The following is a 15000-nucleotide window of genomic DNA, read 5'->3' as shown; positions in this document are numbered from 1 at the left end:
TTGACCCGCTTCACGGGTTCCACCGGGTTCTACCGGGTTCTACCGACGGGTCGTCTCCGTCGGTGTCGGACGCGTCGCGGCCTCGTCGCTGCTCTAAACAACATGCTTTATGGAGGGCCGTGAACTCACCACATGGAGGGACTTCCTGGACGATGTGCAGCTAGCGCGTTCCGCAGGCGGGTGACTCACTTCCGGTTCAAGCGGAAACACCGAACACGTGATCCGTAGCGTTAACAAAATAAAATACAACTTTTGTTAACGCTCAGGTCTTCTGATTAAATCAACATGATAACACCACAATGATACAAAAATAATACTTAAAGTAAGAAGTCTGGTGTTTAAAAAAGATCTTACCTGAATACATAAATAATGGGAATAAAATAAATAAAACATACTCAATGGCCCTTTTCAGATTAGTATTTTATATACTGGTATATTTAGTAATTAGTGAAGCATACCATGTTCGGTATTACTCATCTCAATCAGTACATTACTAGTTAGTGTTACAGTAAAAGCACATTATTGGTTGTAAAACTTTGGGTGCAAACAATGCAGCCCAAGTGCTTTGTCACAAATAAGGATCAATCAAAATTCAAGAAATGCTTGTTTATCACAAACATTTACCATCAACACATCTGGAGATACAAGGTTTTATCTGGACCTGAGGAGAAACTACAACTATCAGACCATCAGACCTCTGAGATGCCCTGGAGGAGGATAACGGGTCAACAAATGCTAATAATACTGAGGTACAAGTACCTCAAATGTGTACATAAGTACACACTATTAGCAAAGATGTACTGTTCATATCATGCATTCATCTCACTTTTTATTTTGAAGGGCCCTAAAGAGTCTCTATGGCAGTGGTTCTTAACCTGGGTTCCACCGAACCCCAGGGGTGAGTCACTCTCAGGGGTTCAGCAGGGGTCAAGACACACACAGTACAGCCCGGTTCACACGAGCAATGTCAGGCCACAACACACACATGTTCTTCTTTTCGTCACATTGATTTGCAGTAAATATTCATTGAGTTATGTTTTTGTGTGAAATTCATGTTTTGTTGATTCTGTTCTTTGAACACAGTGATTTTGTGTGCAACTGATGCATGGTTCATTTTGTGCACTAACACAATATATACCTATGTTTTGAAGAAATCATATTTTATTTTTCAAATTCCAAAGGGATCTGTGATTGCACTGATGAAGCTTGCAGGGTTCAGCACCTCCAATAAGGTAAAGAACCACTGCTCTGTGGGGTTCAGATGCCTTCAGGTGAGCTACACTGACACCTGATGGTCTTGAGGTGAACTGCACCGGGTAGAGCTCTGCAGGAGCAGAACATCATGCTGAATTCATATGTTTACAGTTTATAGTTAAACATGTTCCAACAATTTCTATAATTGTTTCTGTTCAATGTGATCTATTGCATATTGAGCTTTACATGTTGAGAGCTGGATGTTGTGTATCTACAGGTTTGTTTTGTGAGTGTTGCTAATATTTCAACTGATTATTATCGACCTGTGACTCCCTATCACCCTGTGTGACTCCCTATGACCCTGTGTGACTCCCTATCACCCCGTGTGACTCCTCTATCACCCTGTGTGACTCCCTATCACCCTGTGTGACTCCTCTATCACCCTGTGTGACTCCTCTATCACCCTGTGTGACTCCTCTATCACCCTGTGTGACTCCCTATCACCCTGTGTGACTCCTCTATCACCCTGTGTGACTCCTCTATCACCCTGTGTGACTCCTCTATCACCCCGTGTGACTCCCTATCACCCCGTGTGACTCCTCTATCACCCTGTGTGACTCCTCTATCACCCCGTGTGACTCCTCTATCACCCTGTGTGACTCCCTATAACCCCGTGTGACTCCCTATAATCCTGTGTGACTCCCTATAACCCCGTGTGACTCCCTATAATCCCGTGGGACTCCCTATCACCCCGTGGGACTCCCCCGTCGATGCTGTGGAGTCCCTCCTCTTCCTGGGCTCAATCCTAACGCAGGACCTCAATTCAATTCTACACTGCCATCATTGAGTCCATCCTCTGCTCTTCATCGTTGAGTCCATCCTCTGCTCTTCATCGTTGAGTCCATCCTCTGCTCTTCATCATTGAGTCCATCCTCTGCTCCTCATCGTTGAGTTCATCCTCACGCCACACCAACAGTTTCTTCCCTTCGGCAGTCAGGCTCATCAACAGAGCCCGGGTCCCCTAACAGAGTCCGGGCTATGAACTATAAAGTATACATAACTATAAACTATACATAATATAACTATGAACTCTAAACTATACACAACATAATTATAAAGTATACATAACTATAAACGATACATAATATAACTATAAACTCTATACTATGCATAACATAACTATACACAACATAACTATAAATGATACATAACTTAACTATAAATGATACATAACTTAACAATAAACTATAAAGTATACATAACTATAAACTACACATAATATAACTATGAACTCTAAACTATACATAACATAACTATAAAGTATACACAACTATTAACTATAAATAACATAACTATAAACTCTAAACTATATATAACATAACTATAAACTATACATAACTTAACTATAAACTATACATAACTATAAACTATACAAAACATAACTATAAACAATAAACTATACATAACTTAACTATAAACTATACAAAACATAACTAAAAACTATACAAAACATAACTATAAACAATAAACTATACATAACTTAACTATAAACTATACAAAACATAACTATAAACTATACAAAACATAACTATAAACAATAAACTATACATAACTTAACTATAAACTATACAAAACATAACTATAAACAATAAACTATACAAAACTTAACTATGAACTATAAACTATACATAACTATAAACTATATATAACATAACTATAAACAATACATAACTTAACTATAAACCATACATAACATAAGTATAAACTATACATAACTATAAACTATACATAATATAACTATAAACTCTATACTATGCATAACATAACTATAAACTATACATAACATAACTATAAATGATACATAACTTAACTATAAATGATACATAACTTAACAATAAACTATAAAGTATACATAACTATAAACTACACATAATATAACTATGAACTCTAAACTATACATAACATAACTATAAAGTATACATAACTATAAACTATACATAATATAACTATGAACTCTAAACTATACATAACATAACTATAAAGTATACACAACTATTAACTATAAATAATATAACTATGAACTCTAAACTATACATAACATAACTATAAACTATACATAACTTAACTATAAACTATACATAACTATAAACTATACAAAACATAACTATAAACAATAAACTATACATAACTTAACTATAAACTATACAAAACATAACTATAAACTATACAAAACATAACTATAAACAATAAACTATACATAACTTAACTATAAACTATACAAAACATAACTATAAACAATAAACTATACATAACTTAACTATGAACTATAAACTATACATAACTATAAACTATATATAACATAACTATAAACAATACATAACTTAACTATAAACCATACATAACATAAGTATAAACTATACATAACTATAAACTATGCATAACTATAAACTATATAAAACATAACTATAAACTATACATAACTTAACTATAAACTATACATAACTATGAACTATATATAGCATAACTATAAACGATACATAGCTTAACTATAAACTATACATAACATAACTATAAACTATACATAACTATACACTATACATAACATAACTATAAACTATACATAACATAACTATGAACTATAAACTATACATAACATAACTATACATAACATAACTATAAACTATACATAACTATTAACTATATATAACATAACTATAAACTATACATAACTTAACTATAAACTACACATAACTATAAACTATATATAACATAACTATAAACGATACATAGCTTAACTATAAACTATACATAACATAACTATAAACACACATAACTATAAACTATACATAGAATAACTATACATAGCATAACTATACATAACATGACTATAAACATAATTATAAACTATACATAACATAACTATAAACTATACATAATATAACTATGAACATACATAACTATGAACTATACATAACATAACTATAAACATACATAACTATAAACTATACATAACTATAAACTATACATAACATAACTATAAACTATACAAAGCATAACTATAAACTATACATTACTGTAAACTATACATAACATAACTATAAACTATACAAAGCATAACTATAAACTATACATAACATAACTATAAACTATACATAACTATAAACTATACATAACATAACTATAAACTATACATAACTATAAACTATACATAACATAACTATAAACTATACATAACATAACTATGACTAAAACACAAAATGTTAAACCTGTTTTTATACTTTTGTTTCTGTACTAATGAAACAAAACAGATACAACCTCTTAATATTAATTGATATTTAGGGAGCTTTAGAGGAGTGTTTCTGTAGTTATGGGCGGAGCTTCCATTCTAAGCTAGGCTAACCTGGTTGAATGTGAATTCCTAAACATCCTCATCATCTCACTGTAATGTCACGGTCATGTGTGTGTATGTGTGTGTCTGTGTGTGTGTGGTCTGTGTGTGTCTGTGTGTGTGTGGTCTGTGTGTGTCTGTGTATGTGTGTCTGTGGTCTGTGTGTGTGTGTGTCTGTGTGTGTCTGTGTATGTGTGTCTGTGGTCTGTGTGTGTGTGTGTGTCTGTGGTCTGTGTGTGTGTGGTCTGTGTGTGTCTGTGTGTGTGGTATGTGTGTGTCTGTGTATGTGTGTCTGTGGTCTGTGTGTGTGTGTGTCAGTGGTCTGTGTGTGTCTGTGGTCTGTGTGTGTGTGGTCTGTGTGTGTCTGTGTGTGTGTGTGGTCTGTGTGTGTCTGTGTATGTGTGTCAGTGGTCTGTGTGTGTGTGTGTCTGTGTGTGTGTGGTATGTGTGTGTCTGTGTATGTGTGTCAGTGGTCTGTGTGTGTGTGTGTCTGTGGTCTGTGTGTGTGTCTGTGTGTTTGTGTCTGTGTATGTGTGTGTGTCTGTGTGTGTGTGGTATGTGTGTGTCTGTGTATGTGTGTCAGTGGTCTGTATGTGTGTGTGTCTGTGGTCTGTGTGTGTGTCTGTGTGTTTGTGTCTGTGTATGTGTGTGTGTGTGTGTGTGTCTGTGTATGTGTGTGTGTCTGTGTATGTGTGTTTATGTGTGTGTGTCTGTGTATGTGTGTGTGTCTGTGTATGTGTGTTTATGTGTGTGTGTCTGTGTATGTGTGTGTATGTGTGTGTGTCTGTGTATGTGTGTGTGTATGTGTGTGTGTGTCTGTGTATGTGTGTGTGTATGTGTGTGTGTGTCTGTGTATGTGTGTGTGTATGTGTGTCTGTGTATGTGTGTGTGTTTGTGTATGTGTGTTTATGTGTGTGTGTGTCTGTGTATGTGTGTGTGTATGTGTGTGTGTCTGTGTATGTGTCTGTGTATGTGTGTGTGTCTGTGTATGTGTCTGTGTATGTGTGTTTATGTGTGTGTGTCTGTGTATGTGTGTGTTTATGTGTGTGTGTCTGTGTATGTGTCTGTGTATGTGTGTTTATGTGTGTGTGTCTGTGTATGTGTGTGTTTATGTGTGTGTGTCTGTGTATGTGTCTGTGTATGTGTGTGTGTCTGTGTATGTGTGTGTGTCTGTGTATGTGTGTGTGTATGTGTGTGTGTCTGTGTATGTGTGTGTGTATGTGTGTGTGTCTGTGTATGTGTGTGTGTCTATGTGTGTGTGTCTGTGTATGTGTGTGTCTGTGTATGTGTGTGTGTCTATGTGTGTGTGTCTGTGTATGTGTGTGTGTGTATGTGTGTGTGTCTGTGCCATCAGCCAAACAAAACAGGACACTGCTTTTCGATCAACATGAACAGATTTTTTATATCTTTAGAGCAATAAATATTTCCACTTTTTTTCATATCTCTGCAATTTCAAAAACAAAAGTACAAGTAATATATATTTATATGTACACAGCTTAGATCTTCCATACATCATTTTTAAAATAATGTTGTCTCTGTTGACACATGTTTGACACTGTACTCATACAATTTTACAAGGACTGTTCCAGTTTCTCTTTGCTCTACATTATAAACAAGAACTTTTTGTCGCCCACGAAGCGATCCGTTGTGTTGCGGACCAGGTCCATCGCTTGTAGAGACACACACACACACACACACACACACACACACACACACACACACACACACACACACACACACACACACACACACACGCTGCCTTCACACAGGAACAGAAGAACACAACATGTTCAACTGTACTTGAGCCAGATCTGATATGTGCTTTCATATATATATATATATATATATATATATATATATATATATATATATATATATATATATATATATATTTTAATATATATATGTATATGTATATATACATATATACATATATACATATATACATATATGTATGTATATATATATATATATATATATATATATATATATATATATATATATATATATATATATATATATATTTATATATATATATATATATAAATATATATATTAAAGGTTCCCGCAGAAGTCACACCAGATCTGTTTCAGTTGAAAACAAACCCAGATCCTCGTTCCTGGTGTAAACCAGCCAGAGACTAACGCCCCTCTGTGGAGCAAAGTGAGTATCGCGTTGTTATTTTTCGTATAACGATGGTTATGTACATTCATGTTTATAATACAGTTTCATTCAGTGCAGATACTGTAATAAATACCACATGCAAACCCATAGTGGAGAGCAGGCCCGGGCAGAAAGAAAAACACATTGAAATTGAGCATTTAAAGGGCCACGCCTGTGTTGTTTGTGTGTTCCTAAACTGCACGGACTGGACGTTACTTCTGCCAAACCATGCAACGCAAGTCAGGTTGGTTTCCTTCCTTCCAGACAGCCACGGATTACAGTTTATTTAAAGGAAAAATCCACTTGCAGAGACTTGGATCTTGCAGCAGAGAGCTAAGAATTAGGAAACAAATGTCAGAACTTGAGTTGGCAGTAATGTGAAGGACACGCGGCTACAACATGCAAAAAACACGGGTCTGGCCCTTTAAAATGGGAACTGGAGGGAGGATGTGCTCGATTCAGCTCGGGCGCGCAGTGGAGCCGGTGGAAAGTTGAGAAGTCTCGTACGAGGTAGGTTTGATCCAGTGCCCCTTGAGACGTTTTGTGTAGTTACGAGAGTGTTTAGTTGTTATATTCTAGACTAGACGGGACGTTACTGTGACAGGACCAAAAAAAGGTTGGTTGGTAGCAGACTGCGTCCTTTAAAAGGTTGTTGGTAGCAGACTGCGTCCTTTAAAAGGTTGTTGGTAGCAGACTGCGTCCTTTAAAAGGTTGTTGGTAGCAGACTGCGTCCTTTAAAAGGTTGGTTGTAGCAGACTGTGTCCTTTAAAAGGTTGTTGGTAGCAGACTGTGTCCTTTAAAAGGTTGGTTGTAGCAGACTGTGTCCTTTAAAAGGTTGTTGGTAGCAGACTGTGTCCTTTAAAAGGTTGTTTGGTAGCAGACTGCGTCCTTTAAAAGGTTGTTGGTAGCAGACTGCGTCCTTTAAAAGGTTGTTGGTAGCAGACTGCGTCCTTTAAAAGGTTGTCGAGAGGCTTCGCAATGTTTCCGAGGTGTTTGTTCGCAAAAACAACGTGTGGGATTAAAGTAATTATCACAGTCTGTAATAAAAACATTAGAACATATTAGTTGTGTGTTAGACAGAGAAAGTTCCCCTTTTTTATGTTGTTGTAAACATATTAAAAATTAAAAAAGGGTTTTATTACTTCCATAAGATGCTCAAAACAGGAAAAAATTAAATCATCTCATACTCTTAAGCACATAACAAAATTAAAAGTGCTAAAAAATACAAAACAGCCCAAGGAGTACGTTATGTTAGTAGAAGCTTGTCACACAACAATATTGATAATAATATCAGTAGCACACTCTAAAAAGTCAAAGGGGTTCTTCAGATTGAAAACAAAAGGGGACCCAAGGCGGTTCCCTGAGGAACTCCGTAATTCGGTTCGAACTCATGACGATGTTCTCACAAACCTGGAAAACTTCTAAAAAAAACAACAACAATATTGAAGGTTGGAATTTGTTGTTGTTTCATTTTTCTGTCGAGGAACCCCAAGTAGCCTGAAGAACCCTGATGAACGTTTGGTTTTTAGAGCTTACGTTTTGTTAATTCAAGAAGTTCTGATCCTCAGTCGCAGATCGATGCTGTATGGCCCCGTTGAAAAATAGAACACACTGTACAGTTAATATCTACAGTTTGGCGCATTCACGTAATCACAGGGAAACAAAAAATCATGTCATTAACGTTTGCATTCAGAACATTGGAGGAATTTCCCATCATCCACCAGTGAAACGCTGGTGAATGTTCACATGAGGCAAAGCCCGCCCAGTGTGACGGGGAAGCAACGAGCACTGAGAGGTTTATTCTAGTCAAAATGTACAAATGGCTGGTAAAATAGTTCCAATGGTCGGAGAACCTTCTATCAGCCACCGCGGGCGTCCCGCCCTGACATCCGGCGATCTCGATCAAATGGAGAGAGAGAGCGAGTGGGCGAGAAAAAACACGTTTAATGCCAGTGCGGCAGGTTTTAAACACAAAAAAGTGCAAAAATAATGTGTAAAAATGAGTTTGTTCAAGGATATTTCACGTGTTCTGCTCCTGTGAGGCGGGAGCAAGTCCTTCAGGGTGAAATGAGGTCCAGTTCTCCGGTTCCTTTGTCGGGCGCCGAGGGACACGATCGGCCCTCCAACCAGATCCTTCTTCTTCTTTTTTAAAAGCAGTCAATGGGTTGATGTTTCTGATTCTGAATGGATACAATCAATTCATATCTTACTGGTTTGGGATGCTGGATTGTCTTTGTAGTCCAAGGAGGTGAATCAGAACATTATTTATTCTTCCTCTTCTTATTTTTTAGACCATCACCTCCGTCTGAAGGCACCTTATTCTGCATACATAAGACCAGAAATGTTTCGCGTCCCATTCGGAGAAAGAAACCCAGTTTGGACTGGGTGGGAAATTCATTTTTGTCAAACATGTCACCAGCTGTTTATAATGTAGAATGTAGAGCGGTAACTGCTCAAGGTTTCATCATCTGACCAACTCTTTATTCTGTTTATTCTGCTCTTTGTCCTGATTAGTTAGTGTTTGAACTTTATCTGAAGATCTTTGTGATAATCCTGATTTAAATATCTCCAGTAAACAGACTTCTTTGAGCCTTTACGTAATGAAGACCAGAACGACTCTCTGGGCTCAGGGAAGGAGTAGCGTACGCAGATCTACTTCAGCACCACGGACAGCGGCGTGGATTTAAGGGAAGACGATGCAACGCAACACACGTCATTAGTTTCGCTCCCAGTGGAAGTCAATGGGAAACGTGTTTGGCCACGATGAGAGAGACAGTTTCCTGTCACATGTCAGGGATTATAATTGTAATCTGTAAACTCATATCTCATATTATTAAACTACTTTATTACCTTTAACCAAACCCTGGAAAGAAAGAAGTCACGTGTTAAATGTGTTATGAACAAACAACGGTTAAAATCCTGTAAACTCTTTGACTGCAAAGTATTTATTCACATGGAGACTTTGAGGACTTCCTGTTTCTGAAGCGTCTAAAACTAATTGTCCTTCTTTGTAAAATCCGGTAAATAGTGTTTTTATCAATGAACAATTTTTATCATGCGTCAATCGAATCTGCTTCACGTTGTTGTTCTTCAGCTGAAAGTATTTTGGTGTTTTTTTTTGGGCGATGCACAATTTGTGAATATTTTTTAATTTTAATTTCCCACCCAGTTCATTTATTTTAATTGTTTTACCTGCTGAGAAACGTTCCATCTTGTTTAATGTGACCTGAAATAACTCCGTCTTGACTTTATTTTATTCATCAAAGTCCGACAAGCCGGTGGCACAAAATACTCTGTTTCCCAGAATGCACCCTGTTTGGCACCTTTCTCCGTAATCTCCTTCCCGGCAACGTAGAGGGTTACACACACAATCTGGAGCATATTATTATAAATTCTGACAAATTCAGGCTTATACTTTCGAATATAGCGGGATGCCGTTCAGTACAAAGAATCAAACGACCTCTAAAGGATTAAATATTGGGTCAAAGGTCAACCGCTCCCATTTTAAAATCCCAATCCTCAACAGTGTGTAGCGCCCCCTGCTGGAACCCTGTAATCCACAAACACTCAAGGCTTTTAGTCATTTTTGCAAAACACAAAAGGTAAAAATACACCGGTATAGTTTTTTGTTATGATGGCTTATTTTAAGTTTCTATAAAAGTTTATTGTAGAAAGTAAAGTCTTCTTCGTCATCTTCACTAATGCACTTTTTTTTTTAAAGGTCAAACAAATGCTGGATTGGGGCTTTAAACTACAACACCTGCATATAGGATGTATAACGCAGATACACTATTGCACAGGTCATGCACACCTGTCGTAGACTCCTCCCACCTCTCACCGACGCCTCATGGCTTTAATCAGAGAAAAGAACGAGTCTAAACTAAAAGTGCTCTAAAACAGGTGTGATTTTAGTTTTTTTGGGGGTGGAGTGAAAGGAACTCGTATTCGTGGGTTCCCTTCACGTCTGGTCCCCGAACTGCGAGCTCTCGGGTACTAGGCCGCCTCCGAAGGGCACTGCGAAGGGAAGATGGAGGAGGTTTTCACCAGGTGTGTGTGTTCTGGCTGCAGGTTCTCCAGGAGAACCGGTGTGTGAGAGTCCCTCTACCTGCAGGGGAAGTGGATGTGAAAGTAACACAGGCTGAGTAGTTTCCTCTTCCCCGCCCTCAGCGCTCTCTTCCTCACGAGGTGGTACTCCTGCATTTCCCTACCTCCTCCTCTTCCTCCTCTTCCTCCTCTTCGCCTCCCCCTCCTGCTCCCTCTCACTACCGCCCCCCGGTGGCTCACCCGCCTCCTCACACGACCGTGCTGATCCGGCTGACTGGCTTTGCCTTTGGCCCCGCCCCTTGCCCTCCGCTCGCCCCCGGGTGCATGGAGAGCGGGGCGCTCGACGGGGGCGGCAGCGGGGAGTGCGGCGGCGGGACGGGGGAGAGCGGCGAGTACTGCTGCGGCGCGTAGGGCTGCGTCGGCGTCTGGGGGAGGAGGCGCGCCGAGGGCGTCTGGGGGGGCGGGGTGGAGAAGATGAAGTGTGTGGAGGGGGAGGCGGAGGGGGAGGGGCTGAGCGGGGAGTGTGTGTGCAGGCCGTGGTGGTTGTGAGAGTGTGTGTGCGCGTGAGGGTGCGGCTGCGAATGCGAGACGGTCAGCGGGAGCTTGCCGCCGCCGACCCCCGGCCTCCCCGAGTGGTAGAGTCCGTGCGGGGTGGTGGGCGTGACGGGGGAGTGCGGGGACAGCGGCGGCGGCGGCGTGATGAAGCCCAGGTTGTAGCGCGGGTGCTGGCCGACGCCATGCGGCCCCCTGTGGTGCTGCTGGCCGTGAGAGGGAACGCAGCTGGGCGGGCCCGGCCGCCGTGGGCCCGAGAACCTGTGCGCGAGTGCGTGGTGCTGCGGGACGCTCTGCGGGACGCTCTGCGTGTGGTAGCGGTGATGGTGGTGGTACGGTGGGGGCGGAGTCTGCTGCTGCTGCTGCTGGTGCCCAGTAACACTGACTCCTCCTCCTCCACTGTTGACGTGGCAATACTGGGCGTGCAAGGCCTGCAGCTTGGACGGCCCCCCTCCAAGTCCTCCCGAGTCCGACTGGGCGAGGTTGGGCGACGGGGAGGGGCACGGGGAAGGTGAGGCTGGGTGGGCGATGGGGGGCGCGGGGGCGGGGTAGTGGGGGGGCGACGAGATCATCAGGGGACTCGGAGGACCCGGAGGACCCGGAGGAGTCGGTGACGTCATCGTCAGGGGACCAGGACACTTGCCTCTGCGGCTGCCGAAGAAGTTCCCCAGCAGGCCGCCGCCGGCCGGCCCTCCCCCAGCCCCTCCCCCCCCGCTCACGAGGGGGGAGGGGCTGACCCCCCCCTGGTTGTGACAGAGCCCCGGCCCACCGCCCAACCCCGTACCGGGGCTCTGAGTAGGGCGGTGCGGCCGGTAGGCTGCTGGAGACAAGGGGGCCATCACAGGGCTGTAGGAGAGACCCCCGGCATGCAGGGGGCGCTGCTGGTGAGAACGAGGGCTGCTGATGATGGAACCCTGAGAGGAGAACAACGAGAGAAGGACAGAGAATGAAATACAGAACCGGAGAGTCGGAGCTGAAGCTTTAGCTGTACTTTTTGTTCAGTGCTAATTAGCAACTGCTAGCATGCTAACACTGTAAACATAGGCTACACCTGCTGAACATCAGCATGCTAGCATTGTGAGCATGTTAGCTTTTAGCTAAAAAGAAAACAGCTGCAGAATAATCCCCAAAATTACCAAATTTATAAAAACTCAACTTCAATAGGACAGACATGCAGGGAAGAAGAAGAAGAAGAAGAAGAAGAAGAAGAAGAAGAAGAAGAAGAAGAAGAAGAAGAAGAAGAGCAAGTGTAAAATAATGAACATCCGAAGCTGGAATAACGATCTAAAGATCACAGAAACGGGACAAATGCGTTGAGATGAAAATATTCAGAAACACGCCGAGCTTTTATGAATCGTAATGCGCGCTGCATGCTGGGAGGCTGACTTACCTCAATAGTACTGTCCAATGAGCCAACACTGTTCCTGCGACCTCGCTTCCCTGTCGGCCAATCAGAACGAGGCAGGGTTAAAAAGAAAAGTGGCAACACTCGTACACAAAACCCACAGATTGATTTAACATTTCTGTTTCGCACAGAAACATAAAACATGCTAGCAGTTTCCCCCTGTTTACAGTCGTTATACTAAGCTAGGCTAACTATGCCCTGACTGCAGCTTCGTACTCATCACGCAGACAGAAGATACATATTTCCGTATATTTACTAAGTACTTGTATACAGTTCTCTGCTACTTTGAGGAAAACAATACACGTTTTATTCCACTACGATGTATTTGAGCATTATTTACTTTGCAGATTGAGATTTAAAAATAAATAAAAATGAATATAAATAAATATACCACGTTTGCGCATCAATAATAGTTTATATAATTGTATTATCAGGAGTTAACAATGAATATGTGTACTTTTGAAACGTAAAAAAATATTACTTATTATTAATAACTTTATTAACGGATTTTAGAATTTAGTATTTGATAGAATTTATACTTTGTCCATAATTCTATATTAATTCAACATGAATTCCATAATGACCCAAAAATAATCAGAAACACAATATGATCCTGATATCGATGTGAACTCCAGTTCATCGTTAATCTAGTTCTCTGCCTCTTTGTCTTCTCTAATCCTCTGATGTCGTCTCTGTAGTTCCCGTGCTGTCCAGTAGGGGGCGACGGAGCCTCGGCTCTGCTTCTCCATCATACTGTATTACAGATCCCATCACCAGCTAATCAGTTGCATAACAGCACAGATGTAGGTTTGAGTCAGTGAGTCACCACAGAAATAAAAAGCTACTGCAGTAAAATATCACATGTCACGCCTCATAAAAAAACACCAAAAAAACATGTTATGTTATTTTGTGTACTTGTACTTGTGCTTGTGCTTGTCCGTCCTCACCTGTGTCTGAGAGGTCTCTCAGGGAGGAGCTGAGCGCCGTGCGTTTGAGTCCGTCCACCGATGCGTACGTGTCGTCGAGGCTCGGCCTAACCAGAGTGCCGTTCACCGCCTCGCCCTTTGCGGCGTCGCCGTTGGCCCCGCCCCCCTGCGAGGCCCCGCCTTCCGGTCCCACCCCCGACAGCACACCTGGACGCATCACACCTTTCTGCTTCTCGAGCTCGGCTGCAAGGAGGAAGGAAGAGAGACATTAAAATCCGTTACCTTTCTGGTTATGGCAGAAGGTAATCTGGTGATGATGATGACGATGCACTCACACTCCACGCGGTACTTCTCCATGTCCGTCACCTCGGCGACGCTCTCTCGGAGGTCGGAGGTGAAGCGAGCTCGGTCCTGCTGGCTCGGAGCCGTGAAGACGATCAGCACCTTCCTCTCTCCACCGGGGTTCGCTGACGTCAGTCTGATGCCGTGAGGGTAGTCTGGAGAGACAACACACACGTTACACACGCTACACACACGCTACACACACGCTACACACACGCTACACACGTTACACACGGCTAGTTAGTCTGGAGAGACAACACACACGTTACACACGCTACACACATGCTACACACACGCTACACACACGCTACACACGTTCCACACGGCTAGTTAGTCTGGAGAGACAACACACACGTTACACACGCTACACACACGCTACACACACGCTACACACGTTACACACGGCTAGTTAGTCTGGAGAGACAACACACACGTTACACACGCTACACACACGCTACACACACGCTACACACACGCTACACACACGTTACACACACGCTACACACGTTACACACAGCTAGTTAGACAACACACATGTTACACACACGCAACACACATGCTAGACACGTTACACACGCTACCCACACGCTACACACGTTCCACACGGCTAGTTAGTCTGGAGAGACAACACACACGTTACACACGCTACACACACACTACACACGTTACACACAGCTAGTTAGACAACACACATGTTACACACACGCTACACACACGCTAGACACGTTACACACGCTACCCACACGCTACACACGTTACACACGGCTAGTTAGTCTGGAGAGACAACACACACGTTACACACGCTACACACACGCTACACACGCTACACACACACTACACACACGCTACACACACGCTACACACACGTTACACACACGCTACACACGTTACACATGGCTAGTTAGTCTGGAGAGACAAAACACACGTTACACACGCTACACACACGCTACACACACGCTACACACGTTACACATGGCTAGTTAGT

At 41.8% G+C, this 15000-nt stretch overlaps 2 protein-coding genes across 2 annotated transcripts in view; both read right to left on the bottom strand.

Moving 5' to 3' along the window:
* The window catches only part of LOC306743595 (ER membrane protein complex subunit 3-like), a 4691-nt gene extending 4520 nt beyond the window's left edge, over positions 1–171 (bottom strand). Inside the window, exon 1 of the mRNA XM_079226123.1 lies at positions 130–171. The gene's annotated coding sequence lies outside the window, so the exon portion shown is untranslated. The remainder of the gene's footprint in view (positions 1–129) is intronic.
* Positions 172–11038: 10867 nt separating this feature from the next.
* Positions 11039–15000, bottom strand: part of LOC306743589 (IQ motif and SEC7 domain-containing protein 2-like) — a gene marked incomplete at both ends in the record, with an annotated part of 124002 nt that continues 120040 nt past the window's right edge. The window contains 4 exons of the mRNA XM_079226117.1: positions 11039–12256; positions 12733–12782; positions 13695–13916; positions 14009–14170. Of these exons, the coding sequence (XP_079082243.1) occupies positions 11039–12256; positions 12733–12782; positions 13695–13916; positions 14009–14170 (1652 nt within the window). The remainder of the gene's footprint in view (positions 12257–12732; positions 12783–13694; positions 13917–14008; positions 14171–15000) is intronic.

Source organism: Taurulus bubalis, assembly GCF_910589615.1.
Source record: "Taurulus bubalis genome assembly, chromosome: 11".
NCBI lineage: Eukaryota > Metazoa > Chordata > Actinopteri > Perciformes > Cottidae > Taurulus > Taurulus bubalis.
This window is presented reverse-complemented; position numbering and strand designations above follow the sequence as displayed.